The 18,131-nt window shown below is 36.2% G+C and overlaps 2 protein-coding genes across 2 annotated transcripts; both read right to left on the bottom strand.

The window, feature by feature from the left end:
* Positions 1-872: 872 nt before the first annotated feature.
* On the bottom strand, positions 873-1,979 carry LOC113286038 (auxin-responsive protein SAUR50-like). Its single transcript, XM_026534757.1, has one exon. It carries the CDS (start codon positions 1,898-1,900, stop codon positions 1,427-1,429), a length of 474 nt encoding a protein of 157 aa, XP_026390542.1. The 5' UTR covers positions 1,901-1,979; the 3' UTR covers positions 873-1,426.
* An 11,184-nt stretch (positions 1,980-13,163) lies between these two features.
* LOC113291299 (succinate dehydrogenase subunit 6, mitochondrial-like) lies at positions 13,164-17,813 on the bottom strand. Its single transcript, XM_026540849.1, has 4 exons — positions 17,648-17,813; positions 14,918-14,997; positions 14,388-14,490; positions 13,164-13,396 (listed from the first exon to the last, which is right to left on the bottom strand). Exons 1-4 carry the CDS (start codon positions 17,811-17,813, stop codon positions 13,179-13,181), a joined length of 567 nt encoding a protein of 188 aa, XP_026396634.1. The 3' UTR covers positions 13,164-13,178.
* Between the last annotated feature and the right edge of the window lie 318 nt (positions 17,814-18,131).

Below are 18,131 nucleotides of genomic sequence, written 5' to 3'. Positions count from 1 at the left end.
GTTCTCTTGAACTAGTGTATTTCTCCCCAGAGATTATGATCACCTTTTACCAAAACTTGTTGCATTCTATGTATATAGAATCTAATTTGGTCAGGTTTGTCAAATGCACCTCAAAACCTGCCAAGGCACTGTACCCCAGGCTTACAATTCATCCAGAAGTGAGAAGAATACATAACTAGGGAAGCTACTAGAGGCCGACTCAGGATATCCATCATTTTTTCGATCGATCAGCAGTGAAATTGAACCCCTGACCTATAACTTAGGAGTTCAACCCGTGGCCCAGGATATCTATTATTCTTCCTTTTCTTTTTGGTCAATTGTGCATCATTTTCGGAAGACTACTTCGACCCTACATTGAGCCTAGGAAGCAGTAGTTCCGAACATATGTATCTGTAACTCAGGTCCACTGGAACAAAAACAACTCTCTTCCTAACCAGGTTCTCAAAATTGATACATGATTAGTTCTTCATTAAAACTACGGCCTTCCAATAGAAATAAGTCTTTTCCTAAATATTCTTTCACGATCATTTTATTTATTCAGATTGCCAGTTATATTATTCTTTTCCTTCATTTTCTATACTTTTGTTCCTTGGGTCTTACACAAATGCTGCCCATTTAATTGGTTGTAATCGAAATTCACAAATCATTTCATAAGAACGTGTATTTTCCAAATTGAAGGGACAGAAATAAAAACACCATCAGGTGTAGTAGCAGAAGAGCATTTTTCCGAAGACTATTTTCACGTGGCTTGGGTCCCCAAAAGGCCAAACCTCTCGTTCTCGCCTTGATTTGTTCCTCCAAATTTTTGTTTTTGTGGCATCAAAATATAAATAAGAAACAGCAACAATAATATTAATTAATAATAATCTCTGCTTCAATTTATATAGAAAAATAGCATGTTCAAATTTCTTCTCTACATGTTCGATCAAATTTTGATAAATATATAAATCTTTACAAAGAAATCAAGTCGCTTTCTCGTCGTTCTCTTCTTCTTGTTCTCTCTAAAAATAACCTCTCCAATTTGTTTGCCTAGTAGTAGTATTTTTCTTTTTCTTCCTCCGATTTGAACTTGGGATGACTCAGTATTGCCATCTCCATGGGATTCTCCGGGGTAGCAAAGTATATTTTGCCAAATTTATAAATAACTGAAAAAAAAGAAAAATGTAACAAACCCGTTTTAACTCACTCGATCCGTAGCCAGATAACAGTTATTATCTGCTGATCCAACTCAGTAAATTCCGCCGGAGTCGAAATAATTGGACATTTAACGAATCACAAACTTTCTCTTTGATTTTCAATGTCCATTTTCTTCATTTTCTCACCACTCGACTCATTTCTTCCCGATCGCTGCTTCTCGTGTCAATACTGAGTTATAGAATCGAGTTAGAATCCGAGCTCTTAAAAGAATCCAAAACGGGTCCTTTGATTACCAAATAGATTTCTCAGAAAGTGTATGTAGGAGAGGCCTAGATTCAGGCCAAAAATCAAACTTAGCATTTAACCCAACGTGACAATATCTTTGGAAATCCTCAAGATTCACTAACCGAGCTGAGTTACTAAATGACTCAGGATGTGAAATGAACAAGAGAATTTCTTCAAATACCGTCTCATCACACGGAATTGCTAACGGGCCGTGATTAGTGAATCCGTATTCTTCCTCAGCTTGAACCAAGAGCTTCTTGAAAACCGGATGGTTCAAATATGTTGCCCGAACTACAAATCTTCTGCAACTCGACCCAACTGTTACCGCGACGTATCCCGCTGGAACGTCAGATGGAATTCTAGCGTCACCGTTGGTCAAGCGAGATGCGGAGGCGGCCTTTAGACGCCACCGGCGGAGCATTTGCCTGAGCCTGACAATGTGACGGATTTTGCAGCATTTTGAGAATCCAGCAGACATTTTGGAGAATTCGTTGATTTAGTTTTTAAAAAATGTGAAAATGAGAGGAAATGTGAGAGAGGAAATGTAAAGAGGAGAAGAGAAATGAAGGGGTTTGGAGGGAAGAGCGACAGAGGGTGTTTTTATAAATGATTAGATACTAAAATGCCCTTGAATTGTGAGATAATAACGAAGGTGTAAAAGTATAAACCTCAACTCTACAACTACTGCTTTTGTTGATTGAAACTGGATAAAACTAATCATAACAAGTTGGAATCAACTTAAAAACTTGGTTAAGATTAGACTCATCTTTTTACGTGTGAGATGATCCTAGACCCCAAAGGCCAAATCAAATGTACGAGGTGAACCTGCTTGAATTCAAACTCTCGAAAATGTAGTGGCTATACATGCACGATACATTTCATGGTCATAACTATTTCTTTTTCCCATATTATTTTTGACACAGGTAATTTCGAGCTCTGGTCATCACCTAAAGACTTTATCATTATGATACAGTGACATTTCGCTCCTGGGAGCTCGTATAAGAAACTCTAAACATGATTTTACTTTTTTGCGTAAGAGTTGATTAGGTATCCGAGAAAAAGGTCAATTCCATATTTTTAAAAGTCGCATTGAATAGTAGACTAGCAGTACTCTTTTAAGTCATGGCTATATACGCCATTGAATAGTAGTACTCTCCAAGTCGTCATGACTAAAAGTAGTTTCTCTTCGGCCTCCATTGCCACCCGTATATATACCAAACATTGTCGACATTGATGTCAAACGTTAAGAATTTAAAGGAAACTACTTCTGTCATAATTTACCAATGTATACAAGGTTTCGGCCTTGATGGACTGCCTCAAATAGTAATTATAGATTGACAGCAGAGGTAATTGGCGCAGTCCGTGCTGCTGCAGTACCACTCCAAAGGTAAAAGGTTAAAACCCACCACCTGACCACCACATGTGAAGCTGGAGGCTTGATGGACCCGTCTCTTAGATAAATTATTATTAAAATGAGTAATAAAATTTATTCAGATAATATTATTCAATCAAAAAATATAAAAATAATGAGAAATAGATGAAATAAAATAGTGTTTGAAGAAATGTCTAACCTAAACTCCCATGTGCAACGATTCCCCCTATCAGTTACCCTCTTTGTCTTTCAAGAATCAACGGACAAAACGCCCACAGTTAAATTACAGGGCTGAATTGGAGGCCCTCAAATAGTAATTGGGGATCCCTAACTACAGGATATAAAAGTTCATGAAATAGTAATTGGGAGTTATTCCTTATCCCATTTTTTTAGAAATGGCTAAACTATTCCTGGATTATTATTGTTAATTGAGTGTTGATTAGTTGTTAATTAAGTTGGGTAGATTAAAATCAGATTTAGGGATAAAAATTTGATAAAAGAAAAATTGTGTTTTTGTGTTGTGGAGAAGAAGAAGTTGAGTTTTGGGGGAAAACTTAAGGTTATTTAAAATGAGTGATTCTAGTGGAGGAAATGATGTTGGTGAAGCTTCAAACAACATACATGATTGTGTTGATGGTGAGATTGTCTCAACTAATCCTATGGATTGGATGTTTGATGAAGAGATGTTAATAGAGGAAGCTTTGATAATTGTTGCAAATGAAGATCCTTTTGCTCAAAATGAAGGAATCAATACTCAAAATGAAGAACCCAATGCTCTAAACAATCAGGTAAACTTCCTATACTCTTCAAATCGCATGAATGGTGCTCCAAGTGGTCGATTCATGGTCACTATGCAACAGCTCAGTGTGAGGGTCGTTAGGTCGTGAGTATAATTAACTAACGACCCTGTAGAGTCGTCAATAAATTGGCACCAAAATAAACGACTCCATTGTTCAGTTATGAAAAATCGTCAATTAGGTTCCTAAAAGATGACGACTCCATCTTTTAGGTCATATAGAGTCGTTAACTCTATATATTTAGAACCGAACGACTAAAAAACCTTTTATTCTCTGTAGCTATCACTCTAAAAGTCGTCAGTTAAGCATTACTATACACGGACGACCCTTTCATATTAAATGAGAGTCATTTTTTTTATACATCTCTAATATTGACGACTCAAACTGTTTTTTCTTTATTAGAAAAGGATAAAATATGTATTTCACCCTCATTTTTGGAAGCCCCATATATTTTTGGATGTGGGTATAAAATGTGTCATGGCCCCAATTAGTTTCCATGACCCCCAATTCAACCTTGTTAAATTATCCCTTAATTGATAAATTCCCAACAAAAGATCCTAATTAGTTTAACTTCACTATCAAAATTAATTGATAGTATGATTATAATTTCCGGAAGGCGATCCCATATTACATATGATGTATGCAGACGATCTCTCCATCACCTGTAAGGTTTTTCAGAAAAGTAACACACGTAAAAGGGATAATTCAATCCTATGGATCCTTAGCAGGACAAATAATCAATACAGTTAAATCAACAATCATTCATCATCCGAGACTGCAACCACATAACATATACACTCTACATCAATTCTTCGACGTGCCAACCACATCAATCCTGTCTATATATTTAGGAGTTTAATTCAAGCACGAAAGAACCTCTCGCCACATCTTCTTATCTTTGCTTCAAAGGCTGGCTCGTAAAGCTCAAGGATGGATGACAAAATGTCTTTCTCATACAAGGAGATTAGTTTCATTAAAACATCTTTAACACCTATCTCCAATCACCTTTTGCAGACACAATTTTCCTCCACCCATGTGCACCAACAGATCGACCGGATTGTCAGAAATCTTTTCTGGGGCCATGATTCTTCTGTTAAAAACCTTCACTCATTGGGATGAAACAAGCTAAAAAAAGCCGATAGCAAAAGGGGGACTCGACATCAGAAAGAGTAGCCATCACAATAAAGCCTTACTCATGAAAAAAATATGGAACATTCACGACCAACCACATTCCATCTACACCAGCCTCTACAACGAGAAATACCTCCAACGTCAACCAATATTCCAAGGCACAATCACAATACCTTATACTTCCAGTCCGCAATCAAAACAAATGGCATCCCTTATACCTTCCGTAAAACAACCTATATTTCATCGAGTAGGAAACGATTTAAAGACACCTATCCAAGCTAATTGAATAAGGTGACTTTCAAAACCTTGATCCAAATCAATGCTATCCTATCCACATTGTAGCGGATATCATTGACCCTCTTTCTCATAACTGGAGACATGATCAGCTAAACAACCTTCCACCTAATGCAATCCAACACATTATAAACATCCACCTTCCCCTGAACAGCCCTCCGGATAGAATCTTCTGGCCGTATTCAAAATCAGGAAAATACACCACCATATCCGGATACAATTGTCTAATCCAACAATATAATCACTCACACCTAAACCCCCTGCCACCAAATTACTGTGGACTCTGTCATTCCACCAAAAATTCAGCTTTTCTTGTGGCTATAAACGAAGGGTTACCAACCTTTTATTTTTACACCGCATCAACCTCACCAGATCCAACCTTTGTCCCTGATGCCACACCGACCTGGAAACAGTTTAACACATGCTTATTCGTTTTCCGGTGGCAATGTCCGCTTAGACCAACCTTTCCAACCACATGTCAATAAACCAACTTTAGAGTAACAACTAAACAATTACCTTAAATGCTCAAACAACCATATCCAAATACCTGCAAAGACTTGTCCCTATCTCTTCCATCACATCAATTTGTTTTCTGCTATGGTCGCTTCGGATTACCAGAGATGAACTCGTTTCAGACAACCCCAATCTCCGCCTGAAGACATCAAAGCGACATTTTTAGCACAACAACAAGAATTTAAATGGGAAAAAGAGATTTCCCCACCAGTTATTCCTGGGGAACCACCTTCCAGAAGTGCAACAAGCATCACCAGGACAACAACAACAACCATTCAAGTAGGATGGTCCAGTCCAACACCAGATTGGATAAAAATAAACATTGATGGGGCTGCTAGGGGTCATCCGGGTATGGCGGGAGGATGATTCATTTGCAGGGATTCGAACGCGCAAACTATGATGGCTCTTGCACAACCTCTAAGATTAACTACTGCGCTAAAGAGGCAACCGTGATGACAACCAGAACGGCGACAAAAAGACAATGAAGTAAAGTGCTATTTGAGACGGACTCTGAGAATCTCATGCGCTTCATCAAAACCCCAACGGAAACTCCTTAGTATATTTCAGAAATGACTATAAAAACTAAACAAAGAATGCAACAAATTCCTTTTTGCGATATTCTATACAATTATAAAGAAGGAAACCAAGCAACAGACAGTCTACCAAATTATGCAGCGGACGGTAACCAAACGAGAAATTAATGCACCATAGTATGAGACCAGTCAATTCCACCTTTTCTTTAATCAAATTCTCTTAAACGACTCCGTGGGAGTCACAATCCCACATTATAATTACAATCCAGTCTTTGTTTAATATATATCTTAAAAAAATAATAATAAAAATTTACACGGACATAATGCCCTCGCTCCCATGCAAATGAATATTAGTGGATACTGGATGGAGATTTTTTGGTGTGGGTTCATTCCCCCCAATGCAAAATAAGGCATTTTTTGTGTCCCAGTAGTTAGGGTCCATATATGTCTTATAATCCAGCTTACCCACTGACAAAACATAGGAGAATGAAAATGAAAAATGCTTCTTATCTCAACCTAAAAATGTTAATGTGACTAACCATTGTACCATACTCTTAATTCTGCATTATTATTTCATTTTCTTTCTTTTTGTTTTTCTTCTTTCCCCTCAAATATGTGGATTTCTTGTCCCCAACAAGATCTTACACTATTTCCCCTAAAAGAAGTGAACAAGAAAACACCACAAGATCTCAGAAGAATATTTGTACTAATTTTTCTTTTCTTTTAATATTTGTACTGAGAAATTAATAGCTAAGATAATTATTAAGTGGCCTTCTCGTAAAATGGTCGTGGGTGAAAGGTTTATTTAGAAGAGCCACTCGTGTCTTCTGATACATATCAGTGATATGATCCAACTTTCATGGCTTCTTTTGGCTTTTAAGCGATAATTATGGGAAGATTTATGCGGTTGTAGGACCTACTATTTGATTATTATGGCAGGATTACCCTTGTTCGTCCACGTTTTTACACAGTTCTCAAAGAATACCGTTAGGTTTTCTGTTTACGGCTCAGGTGGGGCCTTTTGGTTTTATCCCTCGAAAACGGGGTCAAGGAACCGAGTTGTACTTTCTCGTTCTGCTGCTAAAACCGTTTTAAATTGTAGAGGGTACAAAAGTTAAGGACACATACGGGCGGACTATGGAGTCACGGATCTGCCTTTGAGTTTAGATCACGCTAGATTTTGTTACGGAAACATACTGCTCATCTAAGCTAATTTTCTTCTGTTTGGTTAGAAACTCTATTTATACTTTCATTTCAGCTGCCATTGCATATTTGTTACGGGGGAGATTCTCCTCTATCAAACATAACATAAGCTGCTATCTAAAAAATTAGACTTAGCTTAAGCAAAAGAAACAATTAGCACTAATAAGAGTAAAAAGATAGGTCTGTTATCTCTTTCGACTACCGACATTGGTGGTGGTTTTTGAAAGATATATTCACTTGCTTTTGTACAAGAATTATATAAAAATATTTATCAACATTACTGGAATATAATGGTAAAATCATTTTGGACTTAGCCAAAAAAAAAAAGTAAAATCATTTGGCTCAGTAACGTGATGAAACTTGATTTCGAAATTAATTAATTAACTTAGTTTTGGGTAAAATTTGTAAAAAACGTGCAAAGTTATGTATAGTTGTGATGGGCAAAATTTTAAAAGCTTCACTTCTCTTCTATTTTCACAAAATAGAAACAATACTTCCCGTTTTTACTAAGCACAAGAGGAGTAAGAATTTAGTTTGTGATTTTCTCTTTTACTTGATGTAAAAACTAAATAGAACGCTAACTATGACAAAAGTATATACATTTCACTAGGTGGTCCTGTCTTCGAATATGTAGTTGTAGAAGAAAATTTGTTTTTATTTTTTCAACAAGCGTATTGAAATAAAAAAGACATAATAATTTTTCAAGTTAATGGGAATGGAATAATCTAAGCATCATTAATACGATGAACCTGCCCGCTAATAATGAATTAGGCAATTAGCTAGCTGTTCAGTTATGTTATAGCCTTGTAGGTTAGGATAATTGTTTTTATAGCTGCTCTTAAATCGGTAACATGAGTCTAGTCTGTAGGATTATTCGTCCAATGATAGGTTTAGGCGATGGTTACACTTAATTAAGCCTTATAATTAACACGATGCTGTTGAGTCCGTAGTCCGTACCATCCTAACATACCATTACTACATGTTGAGTACATCATCAACCGGAGAAAACAAATAAATTTTGATTAGTTCTTCATATTGAGATAACCGCTGGCACTTATTAAAATAAAGTGTTTTCAATGAATATGCAATCATTTAAAGTTCCAAACTAAAATGGCCATTAGGTGTTATTATGGCTTTTAATTACGTTTAAGAGGTTTTATTGATGTAGAATGCAGAAAATAGAGTATGTGAATTAATTTAATAACCAATTTTGTGGTGTTGTATTAAACCAGAGTCTTTCTAAATGTAAATAGTTTTACCAAAGGCCATTCTACATCATGCAGGCGAAGAAATTCCTAAACTCATTTTCTGTTTTTTTTCTTTGTGGTAAATTGATGACAACAGCCAATACCTGACTGGTAAACTTCGCATATACCGATATGTTGATTCTTCTTCCTTATCTTAATTTCATTTTATTTTGTGTAAATTTATAAAATGATTTTTGACATTGAATTGGTTAATTATTTATAATTATAGTACTTGTTAATGCATGGCGGGCTTTAATTATTTCAGAACTAGAATACCAGAATAAGGTCATATGTTTATCACAGCAACATATATGCATATCAGCCGTCACATTTGATTCATAATAAGTAATTTTCTCAATCTGCAGAAACACCACCTCATCATGGCTCATGTATGAAAGAACATCATTTTGGGTATGTGGCTTTGTTTTGTGGTTCTTGAAATCCATGTCCTAGAAAATTCTCAAGAACATTTATCGAAACAACATCCTAGAAACTTGTTTCACCTTGAGGAAAGAAACACATAGTCATCCACCTGTGAACTTCCTGTGTTTCTTTTCCTAAAGAAATGTACGTGCAGTGTGGGTTTTTATCTCTGATCCAATATATATTCTTAGAGTGAGGATTACCCAACGAACATGAAATGCTCATTCAGACAACGAAAAACATAAGTCATTGATGAATAATGTCCAACAAAAGCTTACAAAGAGTACTGCGGGTGGAAAAAATATTTTAAAACGTACATTATCCACTTTAACTTTCTCTCATCGTTCTCCATCGCACATAACGTCCCTTATGTACCCCCAACAAGCAAAACCTACTAAATTCGCAGTCCTTTATGCATCATGATTATTGATCAAACAGATGTACAGGTACTCCTCCTACTACTGACTACTGTTTGTTTGCTTTTTTATCATCATCACCATTATGAATGCACGCTCAACTCCAGTATCGTTTTGTTGCTGGATTGTTAGTTTTATGCTCTTTTTTGGTGAGTGATCCACAGATGGGGACGGTGCAGAGAATCTATGAATGTTTCTAAATGCATATTTTAATATGATTAAGAGAACCCACAGATTTTCTATCTAAATATAACAAAAACTAAAGTAGTTATAGTCATAGAGCAGAGAAAGCAGCGCAGAAAGGATAAGCAAAGTCAGAGGAGAAAAAAGTTTGTGTGGGGAGTGGTTGTTTAGGACTACCACCACATGGGATGATTTTCATCAAAGGCACATACGTTTAGAAGACAGCCTAAAAGAAACACCAAGATAGACATATAAAGTAACCAATCAATCTTTAACTTATCCGGATAACTGATAATGTAGGTACTCCAGTAAGGTTGTAATGAGAAGGTAGAATGTTATTTTAACCAACTGGTATCAAAAGAGTATATGCTTGTTCATCTGAGTATAGAGTATATTCATAGAGCTCCCAGTCATCCCGCCGTCTCTCGAATATTTATTCGGCACGTAATATGTCGGCAAATGCATTTTTTGGAAAATAAAAATACATATCTCAATAATAATAATGCTCGTGAGCCATGAGAGTATGCTACTTTGGCGATGCTGATAATTAAGAGTAGTAGAATAAAATAAAAGTCTGACAAGCAATGGCTTGAAATGGCTGCGAGATAGTAAACTATTTACAAGTTGATACTTGTGAATTGATATACACCCAGGCCCAGGGTAGTCATTCATTCCCGAGGTACTCGTTCATTCCCCCATCGTATCTCTCTCTTTCCAGAAGTTAAGGCACACCTCGTAATTCAACCAATTGCGCTGCTTAATTCACTCTCCAATCATCAGATCAAATCTGATGGGATCTCCATGCCATCTCTCCCTATAATAAGTGATCTGAGAGCTAGCCATGTAGAAACCACAGATAACATACAAAACAATTAACCTAGTTCTCTCTCTCTTCATGCATGTTACTCTTTCTCTGGAAATGATATTAATTTGGAAGTTCAAATGTTTGCCCGCAACTTAAAAAATTGTACCCATTGTGTCTCCATCTGCATACGATTTCTTTGTCAAGATATTTTCGAGTAAGTCTTATGGGTCATGTGTTCCCATTAGATGAACTTTAAAAGCCGTTGGAATCAATAACGAGCAGTGAATTCCAGGTTTAGGCTGTCAAATGCAGCGGGAAATCACTTACCATCTTAGTTTGGTTAACTCTGCAATGCAAACTTCCCTAGAACATTCTTCGAATCCCATTTCGAAGCCACAATACTTTCCGGTTTCAATATTAAAGCTTGCTCTTACAGCGTTACAGGCTTGTTTTTTCAAGTAATAAAATAAATCGTTGTTCAGCGTACACATTTACTAGGGACAACGCATATGCAGACACCATAAAACGAAGCTGAGCAGTTTGGGAGATGCTTTGTGCATTCGATAGGTCTAATCATATCGAGGGAACAAGGATCTAGAACACATGACTGAGCCTACGGCATGTTCGGCCTATAGACAGACCTCATCATCTATAACTAGAGGTTGATATAAAATATGGCTTGTTATAACTCAAAATCTTTGGACTTCGGGTAAGTTCAATGATCTCAAAGAGGAATAATATCCTAGCCTCTAGATATCACATGGACCTTAATTACCCAAGTCATACAAAAATGATTGGATCCATTCCCTCGATGTATCTGACCTTCTTCTGGATACACATATAAACTCAATCATGAGTTGCATGTAATCTATCAATACATACAAAAACGATACCTAATGTTTATGCGTTTGTTTGCCAATGCAGATCTTTGACTCTATTTATATATTTTGCATACCTAATTCAAACTTAAGACTTGAACCCTTCAGAGTTCCGAGTAAAACACTAGTGACAAGAAGGAGCGAACTAGTTGTAATATTCTAGGAAATACACCATAACTTACCTAAAAAGATCCTTCAAAACTCATCTAATTATCTTCAATATACCAACAAATAGAGTGAGAGATAGAATGTAGTGGGTCAGATGGTTGAAAGGTAAACCAAACAAAGATTCTTTAACTTAAATTAGTTTATTAATCCATCTTAGATTAATCAGCCAATTATGCTTAAAGAACTCTAAATCTCTAGCTTAAGATCTATTAATTATAAGTATACCAACCTATAGCTAGTACGTACTTTTGATGCAAACTCTTTTCATCACAAGCTTCCATGAACAAAGATATTAGTGTTAAAGATTAGTTTTTGGATTATATCAAGCTACAACACAGAGAATGAAACATACCAGTGCTTCCACTGGTTCGATTGCATGTTCTAAGGCCGCATTAGAGGGTGGAAAAACTTTTGGTTTTTAAAACTTTCACTGTTTTTATGTGAATAAACTACTAAGGCAAGCACATGGTGGGATCATAATCAAGCATCACCAATCACCCACCAACCTGAAATCTGAATCCAATACTCTATGAATAAAACATTTACAAGCTTAAGCTATTTTTATTTTTCTGGTTTTTTCCGGAGACGCCAAATAACGAATATGGGGTGTTTTCTTTTATTGAAAGTAACCCCATACCCGATGATGATAGATAGAAATATGATTCCCTTTTTAACATATGGGTTGTCTCTATTCTCTTCGCCGCACCAATTTATAGTTAAAAAAACTTCAAATCCACCACAATTTTTAGTAGGCCTGATGTCATAAAGCTAAACTGTCTCCCTTGCATAAAAGTTCACTATTTTATAAAAACTAAAAGCTCACTGGATCATCCTCTCAGGATTAAAGTAATTTTGATACCTGCTAATCTTCACACTCAAGTTTGTAGTAGAGCTACTGTAATACATAATCCGGCATGACCGATGCCATGATCACTTCTAAATAAGTCAAAAACTAAGATTCCTGCTTCACACGAGTGTTTAACACCAATTATAGCCATTGCCTACGACAAGTTATCAAGAAAGGAACATATTCTTGCATACTAATGATCACCATTATGAAATTACAAATGCACTAATCCGGAATTTAGGAAAACCTGTTCTAGTTTGGTTCTGCTTCACTATAATCAGGAGGTTGTCCCAATTAAGCTGACATCATTTCTTTTTTCTTTCAATTCTATAGAAGTATCAAATAAGACTAACATATAGAATATGAACTTAAATTTAAGGGCTTTTTATAAAAATAGACCCGTTTTTTTGGTGCTTTTCATTTCTAGGCCATTTTTTTTATTTATTGCTAGACTAGGCAAGTTTTGACCAAAAGTGATGGATGGAAAGTTAGCTACAGTTATCTTCCAGCTATCCATATCTTCTTAGCTAAAAAGACGTTTTAGTCCTTCAAATCTTCATCAACGACACATATTGCATAATAAAGAGAACGGCCAAGATGTAGTGCTAAGCCATACTCTTCCTACACACAATTCATCAGTTGCAGTCACTTCGTAGACTACTTCAGTTGAACTCTATTCAACACTATTACTTCTATCAAACATCACTGCTACAAATCAAACTCTACAGCTCAGCTACGATGTCAGAACTAAAAACTCCCAGGACATCAACATCAGCTCATCTCATTCGCCACAATGATATCTTCCCTATTCTCAACTACACTTTCACAGTATTGATACCAATCTCATACCCTGTAATTCACATTTACCCCATAACTTCGCAGTTCATCTCCCTTAACCACTCCATGACCCTGTACTTATCACACTGACAACACCTGGAACTCATTCTCAGCACAACCTGCACCACCACTTGCAATATGAACTGCAGGTACAATCCACAAACCATCTAGAGATCACAATTACATCCACAACAGGTACAATCCACTCCAAAAACTTGACCTGAGAAGCCATAGCATCATCCGGATAGAGTTGATAATAATGGGATGCAGCTTCTTTTCCAACTGTGTAACCAACCACAGCTCCAAGACCCACAGCTAAGACGGCACCTGTTAGTAAAAAGTGAAAATAAATGTGTAAATATGTTAATACAGGTAAATCCCATCCCTTACTAGATACATTCAAATTCTTTCTTTTTACTATCCTGGCAATGCACACAAGTTGAATGGTTTTGAATGTGATAATAAAGTCAACATAGTCGCTTCCAGTGTTAAGAAAATCCGCTACATTTAGAGTCCTCTAAGGGACTCAACTGAAGATACTGGTTATTCAAAGTTTCAATTCAAGGGATCCAATTTTCAGCAATTTCAAGCAATTGTTCAAATACAATGTTTGCAGGAGAGCATGGTAAACATGGTACTTAACGGAAACAACTTGTACTTTTACTATGGCGACCATATTCGAAAAATACACCAATCAAGGGGTAAAACAAAATCTAGTGCTAGCAATAACACCCCTTTGAATATAAACTAGTATAACTAGTTTTAAACGATGGTAACACTAACCCCAGATCCCCCATAATTTAATATCGGAACTTCATATATTATGGGTAGAAACTAAGGAGACTAAGGAAGTCGCTAAACCACCACCTGACTGCTTAAAAGTAAAGTTGGACGCTTCTCCAGAGTAATAATCACTGTTTTGCATATTTTTAAGGGATTATGCAGGACATTTTCATGCAGCCAGATAAATCTATACAAGAGACGGCAGTGCCAAGCAGGCCAAACCTAGGGCATCTATTTCTCTAGAATGAACACATACGAGGTCACAAAACATACTGAAAGGATGCTAGATATCACTCACACAAATGTATGGAGAGCAACAACGGGATTGAATAGCACTAATAATCATTAGCCAATGTCAACCGAAATCGAAAAGATCCGCTACAAGATGACAACAAAAGAATAAGGTTCCAGTAGTTTTATTTTCTCATAACTTGTTTTAGTTTCCAAAATTTACTAGGAGACTTGAGTGTAATGGCCCATGATAAGAAATACGAATACAACATTTGGTATTCAAACAATAGAGCTAGATGAGTACCGTGAGGACTCTTTGAATATCTCCAGGCAGTTCCGCCCAAATGAAGTGCTCCAACAGCGCTTCCTATCGTAGCTACTTTTGCTGCTTTCCTTGCATTTTCCACCTGAAGAAGAGTTGGTGAAAAAATATTAACAAACTAGTAACAAAACTAACAAAAAGGAAGGATCATATTAGGGCATTGACAAATCTACTTTAATCCATTCAGTCACTACATGGATGAACAACAATATTTAGCCAGCCAATGTAAAATTCTAATTCTCACATAAACTTCAGAATGAAATTTTAATTCTCCACATATCTAGACCTCAAATATGAAGAACAAAAATGTCAAGATCAGATAAAAATCTAAGGAACACAGATATCTTTATTCCTTTTACACTTACAAAACCTCAAAGGATAATGACTACTCTACAAATCCAGCAGATGCCAAATCAACGAAATGAAAAATACCGAAATTATGAGAATTTTTGATGAATCTAGATTAAAGAAAAGAAACTGGTTTGCTTGGAAAAGAGAGAGGGATAACATACCACAGGTCCATGGATATGATCAATAGAGATGAAAGATTGAACATCAGAATTAGACCATTTGATTCCGTTCTCATTAGCATCTATAAACATAAACTCATGTAATTCTGTACAACAATACACATCTCCACTTTTGCTCATTCTCTCAACTCAAACACACAAATACCTTAAACTCATGTAATTCTGTACCTTAGCTCAACACAGCCAATCCCAGAACCACTATGAGTTCTTCCCTGCACTTCACAAAACCACAACAACAATATCCTCACCACCACCTCCTTCCTCAATTATTCATATGTGCAACTTCAGAATCACCACTACCACAACAGTAAACCACAATTACAACTCCATTCTACATTGATCTCAATTCTGGTTCTATTCTCAATCAAATAAATTGAATACTTTAATCAGCTCAATTAAAAATACCAGAATTAGAAATAATTAGAGACTTACCCAGCAATTCACGTTCTCTGAATTGTTAAATCACCAAATCATTTCCACCCAGAACCTAATTCCTGTTTTAAGGAAGAACATAAACCCTAACTTATCTCTGAATTAACCTTTCTTCACTTAAGTCTTGATTCCATCTGTATTTCAACTCTAATCCACGTAATCATTCAATACCCACCTAATCATTCCATCTGTATTTCAACAGAACTCACCACAATGCAAATATCGCGTTTCAGTCCATTCAGAACATCCTCACCATTTTCAGCTCTTGTAGTACAACACTTCAAACCTAGCCAATGCATCATCAAAAAAAACTAACAACAGCTGATTAAGCCTCAGTAGCTTCATAACCCCTCTTCCATCAGTTCATCTTCCCCATGTAATTTGATTAAGCCTTTCTACAAACAACCTGTGTGCAGTTTACTGGTGCTTCACAGATGAACTCCATCTTGATTTACTAGTTCCTCATCTAAATTCATATACCCCATAACAATTCATCTCCTTCTTAACTTCTCAACCATTCTCTGATTCCAGTCCCATCAAACCTTTGAATTTCATTCTTAATTTTTAAAATCAGAACATCAACTCAGACCCTAACATCCATAACCATCAGGAATTCGTCTCCATTTCCTTGTTGTAAATCATATCTGATGAGAACCCGTGTATTCTAATTCATTCAAGACACTAGTACTTCCATTGAATCTCTTCTGTTTATTACCATGAATCAATAGAAATAGAAATTGCTCTTTCTTTAGCTGATTTCTCGTCATCGAAATAACTTCATTAGACACTGATATTTAACAACAACAAAGAATCTTCAATCTTCTCCTAACTCTTCATCTCCTATCAAAATCAAGAAAAAACCCTGACTATCATCTCCCTCTCTCCCTGAGTTCTCTCGGTTCAATTCGATTCCAATTTTGGTAGCAGTTACTTCAGCCGAACACTCTCAGTAAAGCAGTGACGCACGTACAAAAAGGTTATTTCAGTAATCTTACCACATCCATGAGATATCCCTATATGATATTTTGGCGAGATATTGACAAGTCAACGCGATAAATTGACCGAGATGGTTAAAGTGGATGGAATCCGTTTAACTTGCCTAGTTTTGCAAGAAATAAAAAAAGTGGCCTACAAATGAAAGTGAGGGTCCAGACCAGGCCTACTTCTGCATATAATCCTAAATTTAATTAGGAAAGTGCCAATGATATTGTACACACGGTGACAAAGCTACAAAGAGAATGTACCCATGACCTCCAAAATCTGCCGAAAATGATTGATGCTAACAAACTACCTAATACCCAAACATTTATTCTCATAACATCTAAATTAACCTTTTTTTTTTCTTTCGAAATTAGATGCTTGACGTCTAACCATAGTAACGTAGCAATAGAAAAAATTGTGCACCAACCAAATCAGAGATGAACTGAAACTTTGAAAGATAGCGAATTCATTACACCCACCGAATCACGGAACGGCTAAAGCTTAGAAGGAAACCGAGTTCTATATTATGCGGCACTACAAAATGTTTCTTTAGTAGTACAAGACTGGCATAACGAAAGCCAGAGATAGCCAAATCTTTATATCTACCAGTACTAGTTTATTTCACGAGGCTCTATCAAAAAGTTGGTCTCTAAATAAATCTTAATGTACATTTAGGTACGACTTCCGTGCAACCAGCAGATCCAATTCCTCCACTACTGAATTTACATTTAAACAACTGTCTAGAGCTTGTATCCATCATGTATAACCAGGCAGGATTACAGTGAATGAGTAAGATGAGTTATTGGGTTTAAATTTGACCCTAATACTCAGGATTAGTATTATGATTCATTGATTGATCATGATTTTGATATAGATTAGATGATCAATGATTAATTATACATACTGTATGAAGAAATATAATACCATTAATGGGCTGTGACATAGGATTATTTATTAAGACCATCTACATGCCACGCTACCTGTCTTAAGTTGGCCCCAAATGCTTAGAACCGTATATAACGTACATCCAGGCAAGTGTCAACAGGAGTTATATTTGTCTCGTGTTACTTCAAATTTGTAATTCTCGGAATGAACAAATCTAAGGGAAGTTTTGTGATTCTTGAGTTACTGCAAATTTATTCATTTTGGTCCCATTATGGGATGAATAATGAAGAGAAAATGGGCTATATAGTTAAAAGGTATTTTTTTTTGGGTCAAATGGACGGGTAAATGTTTCACTTGGGTCAAATGATCAAAAGAATCTTTTAATGGGGAGAGAAGTTACTACCTTTTTGTAACCGTCACGATATTCTTTTCTCCAATATAAGAAACCACGATCTCCCTCTTTTGAAGAGAAACCACCAACGTTCTTCATCTTCTCAATATCAGTAACAACAACTTCCTCCACCGTCTCCCCACCATCAACACTACCAGAAAATGTTATCATCCACCTTCTGCTCACCATCATCACTAGCAGAAGTTGGTTTCATCCACCTTCTGCTCACCATCATCAACAACAACTTCCTCAACCGTCTCCCCACCATCAACACTACCAGAAATTGGTTTCATCCACCGTCTGTAAAACACCATCAACACTACCAGAGAATTAGGGTTTCAATCATTTCAGTGTATTGGAAAAGTTAGGGTTTCGGTCGATCCACAAAATGTCTCCTAAAACTTTTGTTCTTATTTTCAGAATTGCATGATTAATTTGTTGAATTGGTTGTTCTTATTTTCATTTCAGTAGATTAATGTGTTGAATTGTTTGTTTTATTTTCATTTC

The sequence above is a fragment of the Papaver somniferum genome, chromosome 6, assembly GCF_003573695.1.
Source record: "Papaver somniferum cultivar HN1 chromosome 6, ASM357369v1, whole genome shotgun sequence".
Lineage (NCBI taxonomy): Eukaryota > Viridiplantae > Streptophyta > Magnoliopsida > Ranunculales > Papaveraceae > Papaver > Papaver somniferum.
Note: the sequence above shows the minus strand (reverse complement) of the source record. Positions and strands in the feature narration are given on the sequence as shown.

Bases quoted from the DNA above. Each gene is read 5' to 3' on its own strand.
- LOC113286038 (XM_026534757.1), bottom strand. From the start codon at position 1,900: ATGTCTGCTGGATTCTCAAAATGCTGCAAAATCCGTCACATTGTCAGG.
- LOC113291299 (XM_026540849.1), bottom strand. From the start codon at position 17,813: ATGGTGAGCAGAAGGTGGATGATAACATTTTCTGGTAGTGTTGATGGT. The intron at 14,998-17,647 runs GTTACAAAAAGG...TTATGTTTATAG, and splicing joins GAGAAAAGAATATCGTGACG to ATGCTAATGAGAACGGAATC. The intron at 13,397-14,387 runs GTACTCATCTAG...TTTTACTAACAG, and splicing joins ATATTCAAAGAGTCCTCACG to GTGCCGTCTTAGCTGTGGGT.